This window comes from Labrus mixtus, chromosome 12 (genome assembly GCF_963584025.1).
Source record: "Labrus mixtus chromosome 12, fLabMix1.1, whole genome shotgun sequence".
In the NCBI taxonomy this organism is placed as follows: Eukaryota; Metazoa; Chordata; class Actinopteri; order Labriformes; family Labridae; genus Labrus; species Labrus mixtus.
Genome location: NC_083623.1, coordinates 26,484,462 through 26,501,002, shown reverse-complemented (window position 1 = coordinate 26,501,002; position 16,541 = coordinate 26,484,462). Strand labels below are relative to the sequence as shown.

The following is a 16,541-nucleotide window of genomic DNA, read 5'->3' as shown; positions in this document are numbered from 1 at the left end:
GCCTGAGTCCAATGTAGACACGGGACACTTTCAGCTGACTTTTCAGTCGATGTTGACGTTCCCTTTCAGAAAACGATTGACCAAATTAAAGTTCAACTTGCTGCCCTGATGACACGTTGCGCCATAACTCCGTCTTAAACACCTAATCTGACCGTTTTTGAATCTTTGACACAGTTCAATCTGAAGAAAATTAAATATAGCTCACGCTCTCTTCCTGCTCGCTAAACATCATCTTTATTCACCAGGCCGTCTTTGCAAATAAGAATTTGTTCTTAATGACCTGCCTGGTTAAATAAAGGTAAAATAAAAAAAAATACAAAATATTTCCCACAATGCAACGCTCCAAGGAATTGGCAGAGCAGCTCCTAGATGCAAAATTTTAACAACTATTGCAGTGAAGAATAGTTTGATGTTTCAGATATTTTACAGGAAGTGTTTCTCTAAGTTTAAAGTGAAGAATGTCATCAAAAAGCATCAAAAACGTCATTTTGAGGATCTTTAAAAAAGACTTAGTACAACTTTAAACCTGAAATCTGAAATCCACACTTCATCAACACGATATGTGCATCAATCATTACAGCAAACTCCTTGTTAGGATGTATAAGAATCACTTCTCACTGCTGTGCTCATGCAAACTAAGATCAACTACCTACGTCTGCAGTCCAAACCCAGGTGGAAGTGTGTGTGTGTGTGTGTGTGTGTGTGTGTGTGTGTGTGTGTGTGTGTGTGTGTGTGTGTGTGTGTGTGTGTTCATGTGTGTCCACAAACCAAAGTGCATCACTCACCGGCGTTAGAGATGCGTCTCCCTCTCTCCCAGTCCTGCTGCTCTCTGTCCAACTGCTCCTGCTGCTCCCTCTCAATTCGCTCTCTCTCTGCCTTCTCCCGCTCCATCAGCTCACGCTCGGCACGCTCGGCACGCTCGGCACGCTCCTGCTGCTCCTGGCGCTCCCGCTCCGCCTGCGCCTCCCTCTCCTGACGTTCATGTTCTTGACGTTCGCGTTCCTGCTGCTCCCGCTCCTGCATCTCTCGCTCGAGGCGCTCACGCTCCTGACGCTCACGCTCCATCTCCTTCTGCCTCTGCAGCTCCTGAAGCTGCCTGGAGGAGGAGAGAGGAGGGGAGAGGAGAAAGGAGGAGAGGAGGGGAGAGGAGAAAGGAGGAGAGGAGAGGAGAGGAGAAGGGAGGAGATGAGAAGGGAGGAGATGAGAAGGGAGGAGAAGTAGAACAGAGGATATTAGGAAACAGGAGAGGAAAGGATGATAGATCACAGAGGAAAAGAAGAGTTAAGGAGGAGAAGAAGGTTAGAAGGAGGTCAGGGGTCAAAGGAAAGGAGTAGAGGGGAGGAGTGAAGGACAGGAGGACAGAAGAAGAAAAGAAGAGGAGAGAGAGGAGGAAGAGAGGGTGCAGTAGGGGAGGAAAGGGAGGAGAGAAGAGTAAACAAAGAGAAGTTGTCTGTTGCATTTTCTGTCTCTTCTGAAATGTCATGATGTAAACGATTTTTGACAATGAGGCTCCAGACCGAAATCTCGAGTGTTTCAGGTCGTCTTTCTTTTCTCAACATTATCTTTCTAAACATCTTCAAAACACAACATGAAGAACAAACTTAGATTAGGTGAAAGAAAGGAGGATGGTGGATGTGACATGAAGACTGAGTGAGACGGAGTTAAATCAGAGTCTGGCCTGAGTCTTGACCCCTCTGTACCACAGAGACCCCTCTGTGGGCTGCCATTACATAAGACATGTCATTATATAACAATTACTGCCAGGCATTCGCTGTTATACAACCACAGCCAGCTTCACTTATATGTTGGTCACATTTAAAACAAACATGCTGAGGTGAGGAGCTTCACCGCCAGCCTTCAACAGACTCTGCTGCAAACAACCAACACATAAACAAAAATAAAAGGAAATATTTATTTTCTTTATTTGTGTTTTAGTTTTTGCATGATGCTTTATCATTTAAAATTCATTTAATGATCCTAAATGATGAAGGAAATGATTTTCCTGCTGAGTGAATGAGGCCTGCAGTTCCAGCTTTGGTCACTAGATGGCAGCAGAAGGTAGCAGAAGAAGAAGGACTGGTACATGTTTGACTATGGCAGTAGTGGAGGGAGACACAAAACTGTGCATGTACGTAGTGTGTGTGTGTGTGTGTGTGTGTGTGTGTGTGTGTGTGTGTGTGTGTGTGTGTGTGTGTGTGTGTGTGTGTGTGTGTGTGTGTGTGTGTGTGTGTGTGTGTGTGTGTGTGTGTGTGTGTGTGTGTGTGTGTGTGTGTGTGTGTGTTCCACATATGGGTATACAATGCATGCATAAGAGAAACGATTGAAAGCCATTAACTAGCAGATATCTGTTAACGATGTGGTTCTTCTTGGATGTATTTGTAAAAAGGGGGAGCGCCGATAGCTTGGCGGTTATGTTGCATGCCCCATGTACGGAGGCTATAGTCCTAGTCGCATCGACTGTGGGTTCGAATCCGACCTCGCCCCTTTGCTTCATGTTGATCCCTACTCACTCCACCCAACATTTCCCTTTTCTCTCCAGCTGTCCAACAAAGGCAAAAATGCCACACAAAAAATAGCATCATTTAAAAAAACAACAACATTAAAACTACAATACAAAAGTGGAAATGTAAATATAGAAACACGCTGAAACACCATACACCTGTCAGTACTCACACAACAAGGCTCCTGCAGATGTTTAAAAGGATGACAACACAATCTGTAGCTCACTCCAACAACCGTCAGACAGTGTGAATGATTTTAATGAAGAAGATAGATAGTAAAGGGGGGGGGAGCTTCAAGTGAGGGGGAGAGCTGATGCAACTGTGGCAGGTTGCAAACTGTCTCTCACACACACACACACAAACTCATGGTTTCAAGGAAATGTCTAATTGAAATGGAAAGCCGTAAGCGTCACCTTGTCACATTGTATGATTAACTTAGTCATAAACTGTATTGGCTGTGAATGAGTGAGGAGTACGTTCATAAATTATGGGGAGAGAAGAGAGAGATGGTGGGAACCTGAGCTCAATGCCAACACACACACACACACACACACACACACACACACACACACACACACACACACACACACACACACACACACACACACACACACACACACACACACACACACACACACACACACACACACACACACACACACACACACACACACACACACACACACAGTTCAGCTGGCAGCTGACTCACAGATAAAGTCAATCATCAGCATTAATATTGCTTAATGCAAACACTCCCTCTCTTTGCAGCCATCTGCACCGATGACACACATAAACCTCACTCCAGCAGTGACACACACACACAAGTCTCAAGGCATGAGACACACACACACACACACACACACACACACACACACACACACACACACACACACACACACACACACACACACACACACACACACACACACACACACACACACACACACACACACACACACACACACACACACACACACACACACACACACACACACACACACACACACACACACACACACAGTTGTTGTTCCCATGCATGCGTGAGGCTGCTGTGAGACCTTTCTGCCTCTGCTGAGTCACTCAACAGCAGACATGCAAACAGTATGTCTCTGTACAACATACACGATGTGCATATAGTTGAATTGCTCCTTTCAAGTAAGTGACTACACTAGCACAAAAAGGCATGCTACTTAAAATGCACAGTTCATATTTAATGAGCAAAATGATAATTTGTCAGATAGAAGAGCACATGCTTAGTCCGTTAAAATAAGGAAATCGAGGTAGATGGCACAGAGCCCCAGTTTGCTGAGCAAGGTGTAAATAATATGTTGAATATGATCTCGTAAAGACAATAGAGGAAAAAAAACTCTTGAGCAAAAGTTGAGCAAAATGCTTAAAAGTGGTGCATTAGTCCCAATTAGGGATGTGCAGTTCAGTCGGCTACGTGGTCATCACCAGAATAACTAGTCATTTAAAATAATTATTAATATTTTCATATGTTGCCTCGAGATGCTGGCCAAATGTTATGCTCAAGGTGCAAGGCAGCCACCTGCCGCTAGATGGGGCTGTAGCCACAGAGGCTGCAGTTAATAGGCCTGCTCTCCCAGCTCTACTACTCGGATGTAAACAAGCTCAGTGAACAGATAGCCTCTATTAAGAGTGTGGAAGATGTGGGAAGACATATAAACAAATATATCAGTCCTAGAATTGTCCACTGTGTAGCTAGAATATGGTAGAAGTGGATCTAAGGTTGTTTTGCAATGTAGCCGGGCTCAGCCTGACGGACAAAGGAATGAGCTCAGACATCTCAGGGAGCTCAGACAGAGGATTCAGGTTTCTGGTGAGGTGGATCTGACTGGAGTACCTTGTGGGGGGGCGCTCCTTTAAAAGTTTCTCTGGCACTTCCAACTTGAAGGAGACTGCAGGTAAGATTTAGAAACGGTGGAGGGATCACAAATCATCAGACCCCAGAACACAGAGGGATCATTCAACAGAAATCTTGAAAAGGTTAGACCTGTTTTCTCAGCCTGACTTGGGATTTTCTGCCTCCACAAAGTGCAAAGTTGTCAGAATGTGGTCAAATCAAACTTTTCAGTCCTCTGTGAATAAGGACAAACAAGAATCAGATTGGTTGAGCCTGTCGTGGGTGTCATGTCAGGTATGGGTAAACTTCGGCCTTTGAAGAGCTACATCCTCGAGTCAGTGGACATCTGAGCAATATTGGAAAAAAAGGGTTTTAGATTCAGAAGGGCGATTAGTATTCAACCAAGTGCTGACTGGCTGAAGACACAGAACCACACACACACAGTTGCCCCAGTTCCCACGGTGTCCCAGTGGTCCGTCGGTGTGATTACAGAGACACGGGGTAACCTGGATATAAGGCTGATGGAAGCAGCAGGGCCATGTCTCTGCAGGTTTACACTCTCTCCTGGGGGTTCCCTTCAATTCCAATAATAGATTCTCTCTGAAGGCAAATGAGCCCCTGTGGGATCCTCGCTGAACGTCTCCATGATTAAATCCAGCTCGATTTATTGCTGTTTTGATAGGAATAATCACTCTAATCAGGCAGATCAGAGGAGATGTCACAGTGTTTTCTTGTACCATATTGCTCTTCTTCTCTATGCAAAGAAAGCTGTGCTGCCAACAGCCAAACGCTAACAGCTACAGAAGGTACAATATGGCTAGCAGCTACATTGGAGGAAAAATGCCAATCTTCTTAGTTACACATTCATATGTGGTTTGTTAAACAGTGTTGAAGATTATAACTCCACACCCAGCGCCTGGTGGATCAACCATGTTAAGATGCTCTAATGTTACAATGTTACAATTCACTTGGCAGACGCTTTTATCCAAAGCGACGTACATCACCATCCATACACTGCCACAGTATTGCGGGAGCAATGCAGGGTTAAGTGTCTTGCCCAAGGACACATCGGACATGTCGCTCAGCTGGGGATCGAACCCTCGACCTTTTGAGAACTTTACTCTTTAACAGCAACATGGCATGTAGGTGAAATATGAAAAACAAGTAAGTGAGGGAGCGGAAGGCTTCACTCTCTTCATGAACACAAACACTTTTCAAATCAAGTAATTACACATTAAGTTTGCTTAAAGGAGCAGTATGTAACTCTGACCCCTAGTGTTTAAAATGAGTACTGCAGTCCATATTCTAAACATTATAGAGAGCTGTCTCCCCCCGCCCCCTCCTCTCTAGAGTGGATGCTCACACAGGTTGCCATGTCTCAGACCCTGAAGCTTCAGTGTTTATCCAGCTCTGCATGGGTCTGTAAACCTTTCTGTGTTCTAACCTCTCTCCATTTTTCAAAAACATCTCCAATATTGATCCTAGTTTGATCACGTTTCTGCTCGTGGAGCTTATTAGAAACATGCAGAGACTTTTTAGGTCGAGTACAATCACTTCTATCTGAACCACTTCTCTTGAACACTTCCATCACTGCAACACCTGTTGACCTGATAACTGCTCTCATATCTGACAAACTGAGGGGTGTCCAAAACGGCTGTGTGGGGGTGTCTTAAAACCTCCTACCTTCTCTGGTCCAAACAAATCCAGATCATTCAGGAGCAGAATCTAAAGTTAGAAGGAGGACATACTGACTGCTGCATTGTTGTCAGAGAAGCCAGAACTTCAACATAGCATGTTTCATTAATGTCTGATCATATAGTAAGATACCTTTATCATTTCACTCACTACATATCTTACTGATCCAAATACACATCAATAAATAGGACTGGAACAGGTGGTGGTGACGCAACCGACAGACAACTTCCCCTTATCGTCAGAGGAAACAGTAAAGTTCACCCAGACCTACATAATGTTTTTATTTCAGAATTCAGCCATCCTGACCATCCTCATTAAAACCACAGCGCTGTAAAGAGTCTCTGCAACAGAGGTCAATTCATGACCAGCGTGTATCAACATCATCTGCCTTCCTCTTGACCTGTAGGACGATAGAGTTGTGAACTACTTGCTTTAGGATTACTGCAAGTGTAAAATATGGTCGGCATTTGTTGGACATTTTTCCAAGGTGCAACACACACACACACACACACACAACTCAGCATTTGATTTATGAATACAGTACATGAACACAGCATTCCTCTTCGCAGTAGATCATGAAATTCCTGAACGATGTGCAAGCAATCTCTTAAAATAACCCGTCTGGGGATTTTGGCGTGTGTGTGTTGGCGAGCTGGTTTGTATATGCAGGTGACAAAGAGAGGACAGTGAGTCTGCCGTTACTCACAGGGAGAACTACTACACTTTTCAGCCTCTGTCATAGTAACAATAACTTCTCAGGATGCACATTCCTGTGAAGTGAGGGCTGCTCCTCTCGCTGCCAAAACTGTCCATGCTTATTCAACCGACACTCAGAACAAACCTCCATCCTCTACGCTAGAGGGAATGACCACAGTCTGAGGGTCCAGGAGAGATGTCTCAGTTCTGAGGCACTGTTTGAATAAAAGCAGTGATTGCAGTGTGTTTGGGAATTCATCGTAATGTTGGTGAACATGTGGACCGTGTGGTAGTACTCTCTCGTCCTAAAGCTGCATTTCTCTCTTGGCCAGCAGGGGGCGAGAGCACAGTTTAAGACTATATTAATGAGATGTATGTGTGTAGAGTGACTTCAACTTTCCATTTAACAGACAAAGAAATAAGTTTCCTAGGAACAACAAAAGAAAAATCACAATCAGATAAGGAGTTTTCTGCAAGTGTGCAAGCACTTATAGTGAGCATATGGACCACATGGAGGAGGTAGTGGGTTTATAAGTAACTTATTTAAAACTTGTTTTTACTATGAAAAGGTGTCAGCGTTGGAATCCCCCACAGCCGCCCGACAAACTCAAAACTTTTCAACCACGTTCAGGTTCTCTCTTTATATAGCAAACATTTTTAAATATTAACTATCTATAGTGAAGATTCATGTATCGAATCACCTCCAGGGGAGCAGGTCAATGACTCACACATGAAATCTCTCCGTCTACACTTTTCCTGCCTCTGATGGCTGAACCTAAAACAGGTTTTTTCTTTCTGCCTTGCAGGAAAATGTCTCAGGATGCAGAGCTGTGAAAAGCCTTCTGTGGGGTTTATCTGGCGTCGTACCCGCTTCCTGACAAGGGTTGCCAGGGAAACCGTTGCTAAGGGAGTGTGGGCAGCAGCGCAGCCTGAATCCACACACACACACACACACACACACACACACACACACACACACACACACACACACACACACACACACACACACACACACACACACACACACACACACACACACACACACACACACACACACACACACACACACACACACACACACACTATGATATTATTATATCAAAATACCAAGAAAGACTGCTGCATGGACAGAAAATCTAGACTCTTGTCCTCTGGTGTTGGAATGAATTACCAAACTCCATTTGATCTGCAGAGTCCCTTTGCACATTTAAGAACAAGCCAAAGATCCAGACCCTTCAGTGTGGAGGAGGTGTGGCCAAACAGCTGTGCTTTGGTTTCATGCTAGAGCTCAACGGCGACATCTACTGGAAAAAGTTGCACATTCTTCCTTTAAAAAAACTTTTAGAAAGTAGGTTGTTGACTCAGAAATTGTTTTGCCTCATTTGCAACAGGGAATGTAAAAATGGAGGAAACTTTTCATCTAAAAGGTTTGGCCAATGGCAGGCTAATATGCCAAGTCTACATCGTGTGAAACAGACGAGTGTAGCACTGGAATAAAAAAAACATCTTCTTCTACTTAAAGCTCCTGTGACGGACTCTCAGATTATGTCATTTTTGGCGCCCCCTGGAGACCGTGCTTCTTATCTCTTCACTGATCTTGTCCTGCATATTATCACATATGCTCTTCTGTGCCAATTCACAACAAGTGTTATCTCAAGACGCTTTACAAATAATGATTGATTGATGTAAGTTTCATCCTGCTTTCTTCTGTCAGCACAATAATCATACTTATCTCCTATACCATGTCAGTGGATATATGCATAAACAAACAGAAAAAAGACATCTTGTCATTGATGGTCTCATGACACATAACAGTTGAAGTATAATTTGAAATCAGTTTTTTTAACAAGCTAAATCTCCTTCTTGATTGTTGTTGATATCCGTTCATAACAACAACATCATTTGCCCTGATGAGTCAACATGTGTTGTTGTTATTTATAAATGGGGGTCCATAGTCAGTGGGCTTCACATCACTACTGTAGTTTACTAACAGCATTATTCCCATATTAAAGTATTTTGTTGCATACAGGTTTATTTGTCTGTGTTCAAAGAAAATATGTCTCATTTTGAATTTGCCAGTTTCCCACGACTGGCATCATTACTGAATCTCCAGGGACGCTGAAGTCTGGCAAAATATCTGTTGGCCTGCTCGTCTGATTGGCTCACAGAACCAGGAAATTGGTTTTCTGAATGGATGGGAGCCCAGATGGACCATATGGACCTACTCTAGTGAGGATCCAGTCCCAGGGTGGAATATATACACGCTACACATGCTGTCCTGTTGCCAACCTTTGATCAGAGCTGAGCTAACACGTCTCTTTAGGAGTGTGCGTTTTGAGTGAGACATAGTTGATGACAAACTGTGACAGTGTGCATTACAAAACACTTTTCAACATCAGCAGCAGCTGCTGGTTCAATGTCATCAGTGTAAGATACTAGCAGCTAAAAACCACCAACACAAATCTAACACCTCACATCCTTTTCCCTCTATTTTCTACCCATATCCACATCCTTACTCTCATTCAGGGGCGATGCAACACATTTCTCTCTCCCAACACACACTCCCCTGCGCCCACGCACCACACAGCTATTTATACCACAGCCTATTATTTGCAGCTCATGCCTTTTTAATCTGAGGGTAGCACCCTGCATTTCTGAACAGGTGGTTTATCTGCGCTCTCTCCTTTAGCTGTCTATGAATCCTCTAACACTTTACACGCACTGAAGATTTCCATCCATCATCACGGCCATGCGTCTTCTTCATCAATCTATGTCTCCATGAAGAGAAGGATGAGATGGAGGGGGGCACAGATGAAATAGATGGCGGAGGAGAGACAGTGAGGAAAAGAAAAGATGATGTGAATCATGCTCCATGCCGTCATTTGATACTGTGGAAAATCCCATTGCAAGGGTTTTTATTTCCATGCCTCTCCTCGGATTAATGGTCTCAATGTTCAGTCCTCACACGGAGTGGACACCCACAGTGAGCACTCGTGTGGGGAATGTGTTGGACTGAACTGGTGTTGTCACAGAGGAATGAGGGGGGGGTTCATTCAGTGGTTAGCTGATCTTATTGAATGAGGCTGAGAGGAATGAGGACAGAAGGAACACTATACCTCACTTCCATTCGTCCACATGCTTTCTTTTTCTTTATCTTTATCTCTGTCTATTTTATGTCCCCACTGAAAAGCTTTGTGACTCAATGAAGGAAGGCAAAGCCAATAAGTCGGCTGTCATGTTTAGTGAGCCGCCTGATGAGGTGAATGACTGCTTTGAAATGTGATCATTTGTTTAGGGGCGGCTGTGTTCGATCCCCAGCTCCTGTAGCCACATGTCTGATGTGTCTTTCGGCAAGACTCTTAATCCCAAGTTGTGCCCGCTTCTATGTCAGCATCGTGTGAATCAGTGTGAATGGGATTAGTTACCTCTGATGGTCTCTTTACATAGCAGTGTGTGAATGTGTAGGTGTGACCTGCAGTGTAAAAGCGCTTTGAGTAGTCAGAAGACTAGAAAATAAATAAACAAGCTCAAGTCCATTTACCATTTTGAAATCATTTGACCAAACTGTGAAGGTCAAATCGGTCATGAAAAACTTTGACCAAGTATTTTTATTGTTAAAGGTCACATATTCTCCTCCTCTTCAACCACTGTAAATAATTCTCAGAGCTCCTCAAAACATGTGTGTGAAGTTTCTTGTTCTAAATCCACTCTGATCCTGTATTTGATCATGTCTATAAACCCCTCTATTTCAGCCCTGCTGAGAACAGGCTGTTTCTGTGTCTGTACCTTTAAATATGTAAATGAGCGGTGTCTGACCACGCCCCCTCTCTGGAAGGGCTCGGGCTTTCTCGCTCCATGTCCTATTGTTTACATTGAGAAGGCAGACTCAGAGGGCAGAACAAACACCTAGCTGTGGGAGTGTCACCCACCTGGGGGAGGGGCTACTGCCCTTTGTGATGTCATGAAGGGAAAATCTCCAAACAGCCTGTTTGAGCACACATTTTCTGAAAAGTGGAGCAGGCAGAAGACGGAGAGGATGGACTTTTCTCATTATTGGGAGATTTGTAGACAGACTAGAGACACATGTTAGTGTTAGAGAAACATGGAGAAGTGGATTCTACATAATATGTGACGATTAAAGAATAGGATTTAAGCAGGGGTAATGTGAAGCACCAATTAAAGCTTATCTTGTGTCATAATTATGTCTAATATTAGATGTGGCCGAGAAGCAGAGCGGATTTGATTCAATCTCTGTCAGCCCAATTTCGATGATACCTGACATGTGCTGCTGGCTAACATCCACTTTTTTTAATTAAATTGTCTTCAATATGATTTTAACGTTTTGATTTGATATTGTTTGCTCAGGTGGTAAATTAAATTAAAGAGATACAAAGTAATTACTGTTTCAAATAAAAGTGAAATGCTTTGAGGAAGATTTTTTGATTAAAAGCTTGGATTAAAAAAAAAAAAAACTCAACAGATGTTGTTCTCCAGATGTTTTTCTCAGTACTTCAACAAATTTTCTCACAATTGAGAAAATTTGGAGGATTAGTGACAGATGGCGCTGGTTGGATGTAAAACAGCTGCCCAAAAATTAACCTGGCGATTCCATTTGGCCACAAAGAGCCTGGGCCGTATGTTCCCGTTGAATTACAAGCTGGTCGTGAGACTGTGCTTACAATTCTTTTCTACACTTTTATTCTACTACTCTCACCCTACTCCACAAATCTCCTTTTTCATTCTCCTGCCAGGCTCATATTGGCTTCTGTATTGTCAGATGACCTCAGTCGCTTCCCGTCTGTCATCCGCTGCTAAATATGGATCATGACTGAGAACGAGGGTGTAGAGACAGAGAGAGTGAGTGAGAGAGAGAGAGAGAGAGAGAGAGAGAGAGAGAGAGAAAGAGAGAGAGATAGGGCTGAAGGGCAAGAGAATAAGAAAAAGACGGATGAAGAGCGCGACAAAAGAGTGAAATTAAGAGAAAAAAGAAGAAGAAAGGGAGGCAGGAGCTGGCAGCAGATCCATCAGGCTCTCCTGGCAGATTCAAGTTCACCCCAAACAGATTCAAAGAGGTACCACTGAGTCACACCTGAAGAATGCTGCACCAATGTTCTGTGTGTGTGTGTGTGTGTGTGTGTGTGTGTGTGTGTGGGTGTGTGGGGGGGGGGGTGCCTGAGGGATGATATCATGAATATTTGTTGTTTAAAAGAATCCAAATGTTCCTCTGATCAGCTCAGACTGTTTCCAGCCACTTCAGACCCAAAGTGCACAGCATATTCGACCACCAGGGGGCTCTCAATCAAAACAACAACAAGAGATGCTGGTGGGGAATCATGGGAGGGATTCGCTCTGCCACCCCACCCCGATGAAAATGACCTACCGCCCCATAGCAGAGAAGGGCTACAAAGATTTTCCTGGTGGACAATGAGAAGCTGGATAGTCTTTGAATGTTTAACGTGTTCATTTTGTAGCTTTAATGATGTTTTTTTTTTTTTTGCTTCAAGTTCCAAAAACTGAAGAAGAAAATAATAATAATCTTGTTCACACTGATGCATTACAGATAATCTTAAAAAACAAAGTCTGATTCTGTTGGTTTTATCCCGGCTCTTAGCTGCTGACGTTCTGCATGTGGATGTGAGATGTTGGAACACTTCAACCAGAGCTCCTCTGAAAACGTTCTGCTGCCTAATGTACCTGAACAACCCATGAAGAGCGAGCACTTCACCCGGCCAGTGGCACATTCTCCTACTTTTCTTTAGCTCACACAAAGAGACAGAGACACTTCATATCAGTACAGAGGGTTTAACAGACACCTGGATGATGTGCATGCATGTCCCACATGAAGTATCAGCCTCTTCACTCTGCATTAGATGAAAACTTGAGTTGACTTGCACTCTGTTTTTAGATATTCAGGGAACCTTTCACTATTTCATTGAAATATCTTAAAGAGATATTGGACCCTCATTTGTCTCTTGAGGCTCCCATCAAACACCTCCACCTTCCACCTCCTTCGCTCGTCCATGCCTTTATCTCCTCCAGGCTGGATCACTGCAACACACTCCTCATTGGGATCCAAAGCAAGATCCTCCATAAAGCTCCATTTTGTCCTAAACTGCGCCGCTAGGATCCTGATGAGGGTGTGTAAGTATGACCGTATAACACTCGTCCTCCACAACCTCCACTGGCTTCCCGTTCACCACTGCATAAAATATAAAATCTAACTGCATCCATAGAAATGCCCCAACCTATCTCAAGAACCTGCTCACCCCTCAAACAGCCACAAGAAACCTCTCTTCCACCTACACCAACGTTTGTGTGGCGTCCGGGGTGCTTCACCTCGACTCTTCAACTCAAAACGTCCATGTTGTGCCTCCGTCTGGAGTCGATCTGTCTACAACTGTGTGCAGGCACGTTGATGAAGTCAAGGCTGTTTGTAAGCATGTCCAGGTTCCTCTGTTTGCATGTGAGAGCGTGTGTAAGAAACACGTTCTAATAAAACCACTGATGCAGAGTGAACAGGTTCCATACCTTGGCTAACAGCTGGCCTCCATTAACACAGCTCTGTGTGTGTGTGTGTGTGTGTGTGTGTGTGTGTGTGTGTGTGTGTGTGTGTGTGTGTGTGTGTGTGTGATACCTTGTTGTTCTAGAGCTTCATTATTACCTGAGGGAATGAGTGGCCTTGTATGGAGAAGAAAAACAACCGTGGACATGGAAGGTTGTGTGTGTGTGTGTGTGTGTGTGTGTGTGAGCATGAGATAGAGACAGAAGAAACACCGGTGCCTCACAAGGTGAACAAACTTCCCTATAAATGCAGACCGGTTCAACCAGTCTTTAAACATGCAGCCTCTATATTTTTTTTTACCTCTTACTAACGGGGACAAATACTGAGTACACACTTGGATCACTCCAGCAGGCAGCCGTGAAACTTGCTGTAAAAGCTTCATCTTCATATTTCGGGGTAAAGTGTGAACTTTATCTTTTAGGCTTCGCTTGTTACTCTCAGAGAAAAGAACGAGATTACAACAAGAATCCTGAAAGACGTTGATCTTCAAAACAATCGTCTCTCAATCAGATAATCTGCCTCCTCCTGTCAACATGTTGAAGTATCCTTTGGCAAGACACCTAACCCCAAGTTGCTCCCTCTGCTGCATCAGCGGGATATGAATGTGAATGAATAGATTATTTAATACTGATGGACACGAAGGTGTGGACTTGACGTAGAAGTATGAATCAGTATGTTTGCATTGCTAGTGGTTGTGTTGCTCTTACCTTCTCTGCAGCTCCATGTCCTCTGGTGTGGGTCCATTCTGTACCTGGGGGGCCTGTCTGGGCAATGTGGGGCCTGCAGAGAGACACACACACACACACACACACACACACACACACACACACACACACACACACACACACACACACACACACACACACACACACACACACACACACACACACACACACACACACACACACACACACACACACACACACACACACACACACACACACACACACACACACACACACACACACACACACACACACACACACACACACACACACACACACACACACACACACACACACACACACACACACACACACACACACACACACACACACACACACACACACACACACACACACACACACACACACACACACACACACACACACACACACACACACACACACACACACACACACACACACACACACACACACACACACACACACACACACACACACACACACACACACACACACACACACACACACACACACACACACACACACACACACACACACACACACACACACACACACACACACACACACACACACACACACACACACACACACACACACACACACACACACACACACACACACACACACACACACACACACACACACACACACACACACACACACACACACACACACACACACACACACACACACACACACACACACACACACACACACACACACACACACACACACACACACACACACACACACACACACACACACACACACACACACACACACACACACACACACACACACGTTAGACATGTTGCAGACATCGTGTATTACCTCCCAAACTCCCATTATTCAGATTTAATGAAGAAGAAGAAGAGACTATTAAAATGCACATCTCTGCCCTCACAGACTCACACACTGCAGGATCCTGTTCAGGTCTGGGAGGGTTTAGGGTGGACATTGACTCACTCAGAGGTTAAAGTAGGTACAGCGTGTTGTAGAAGATTCTTAAGGTGAACTGTGAAACAGGCCGAGCGGCCTCTGGCACAACAACAAGGGACACCAGACATCACTGTCTCATTTACATCTGCTAATGAGCTAACCTTTCTGCACAACCAAACAAGAGCCAGATGGACCGACATGGTGCTCTATTCCCCCTCTGTGTACCAAACACACACACACACGCTGTTGACTGCTTCTGAATAAAAAGCCCTCACACAAGTTGCCCTGCAGTTATTAGGAGTGATTTTACTTTTGCTGTAAAAAAAAACAAAAAAACGAAGACGACGACCCTGAGTCAGATAATTCAAGAACACTGTAACGACACCTCTTTATGTGTTTTATTTTAATAATGGACATTGATCATCTACTGCAGAGACTTTGTTACACGGGAGACCTCTGGAGTACATTTCTGTTTCTTCTGTTTCCATTAAGAACTGATCAACAGATCCCTCAGAGAAACACTGAGAGAAACTATAGGAAGAGCTAAATGAGAAAGAGAAGTGTGTGTTTGTGTGACACTTCTGTTGGTGAACCACATCTGTCTGTGACTCTGACATTTATGTAAGCTCTCCTGTTCCCTGAGCAGCAAACTTCCTGAGGGGAAGCTGAACATCTATAGAGCATTGAAGTAACAGCCTTGTGTGTGTGTGTGTGTGTGTGTGTGTGTGTGTGTGTGTGTGTGTGTGTGTGTGTGTGTGTGTGTGTGTGTGTGTGTACATGTGTGTGTGTGTACATGTGTGAGTGTGCGTTGTAACAGGATGACTCACTAACACTACTTAACAGCTGTCTGTTATAATGTTGACGTCAAGATGTGTGACTGACACACACACACACAGCCAGGCGATTGACAGTTAACACTTATTCATCTCTTTTTTTCAGACTTCATATCAGGCAGGTATTCAACCTTTCCAGACGACGTCTTACTTATGATTTCCAGTCAGTACGAGGTACAACTAAGTACAACTTCTGCGTGAAGTCAGGGTGAGCAAGCAGGCATGGTAGGACGTTTACATCACGATGCTGAAGAGCAAAGGAACGCTGCTATTGCTTGATCCTAGTTTGACCAATTGGTGATCGCTTGATTTGAGGCAGAATCTGTCGTCAAAGTGTCAGACTCTGTTGCCCTATCCACCTCTTCCCTGTTGTCATGTCTTGTTCCATCTAACAGGGAAAAGCATTGCCAATAAGGTGCATATGTGACCAGGTAACTGAATCAGAGTTCAGGGGCAGACTATGCTGAAGTGAACATTTACAGACATGCCTGTGAGAAAAAGGCTGACAAGAGTTTGGGGGACGCCTAGAGCCTTGATGGTTATACATTATGTTTTCAGCCAGGTGCATGATTAACTCAAAGAAAGAAAGTTACAGAAATAAAGTGTTACCTAGCCTACAGAGAAAATAGTCTCTGGTCAATGCCCTATTACCATCGTATGGGTCATACTAACAGAATCTTCAGTAAAGATGTTTGATTTAAATGTCACATATTATGTAAAATCCACTTCTCCATGTTCCTCTAA

General features: G+C 44.0%; 1 protein-coding gene across 10 annotated transcripts in view; it reads right to left on the bottom strand.

The window, feature by feature from the left end:
- enah (ENAH actin regulator) overlaps positions 1-16,541 on the bottom strand; it is a 128,230-nt gene that overhangs the window by 25,261 nt on the left and 86,428 nt on the right. For all 10 annotated transcript variants that reach the window (XM_061051299.1, XM_061051298.1, XM_061051295.1 and 7 more), the window contains 2 exons: positions 14,026-14,098; positions 786-1,096 (listed from right to left, as the gene is read on the bottom strand). In XM_061051299.1, the coding sequence (XP_060907282.1) occupies positions 786-1,096; positions 14,026-14,098 (384 nt within the window). The remainder of the gene's footprint in view (positions 1-785; positions 1,097-14,025; positions 14,099-16,541) is intronic.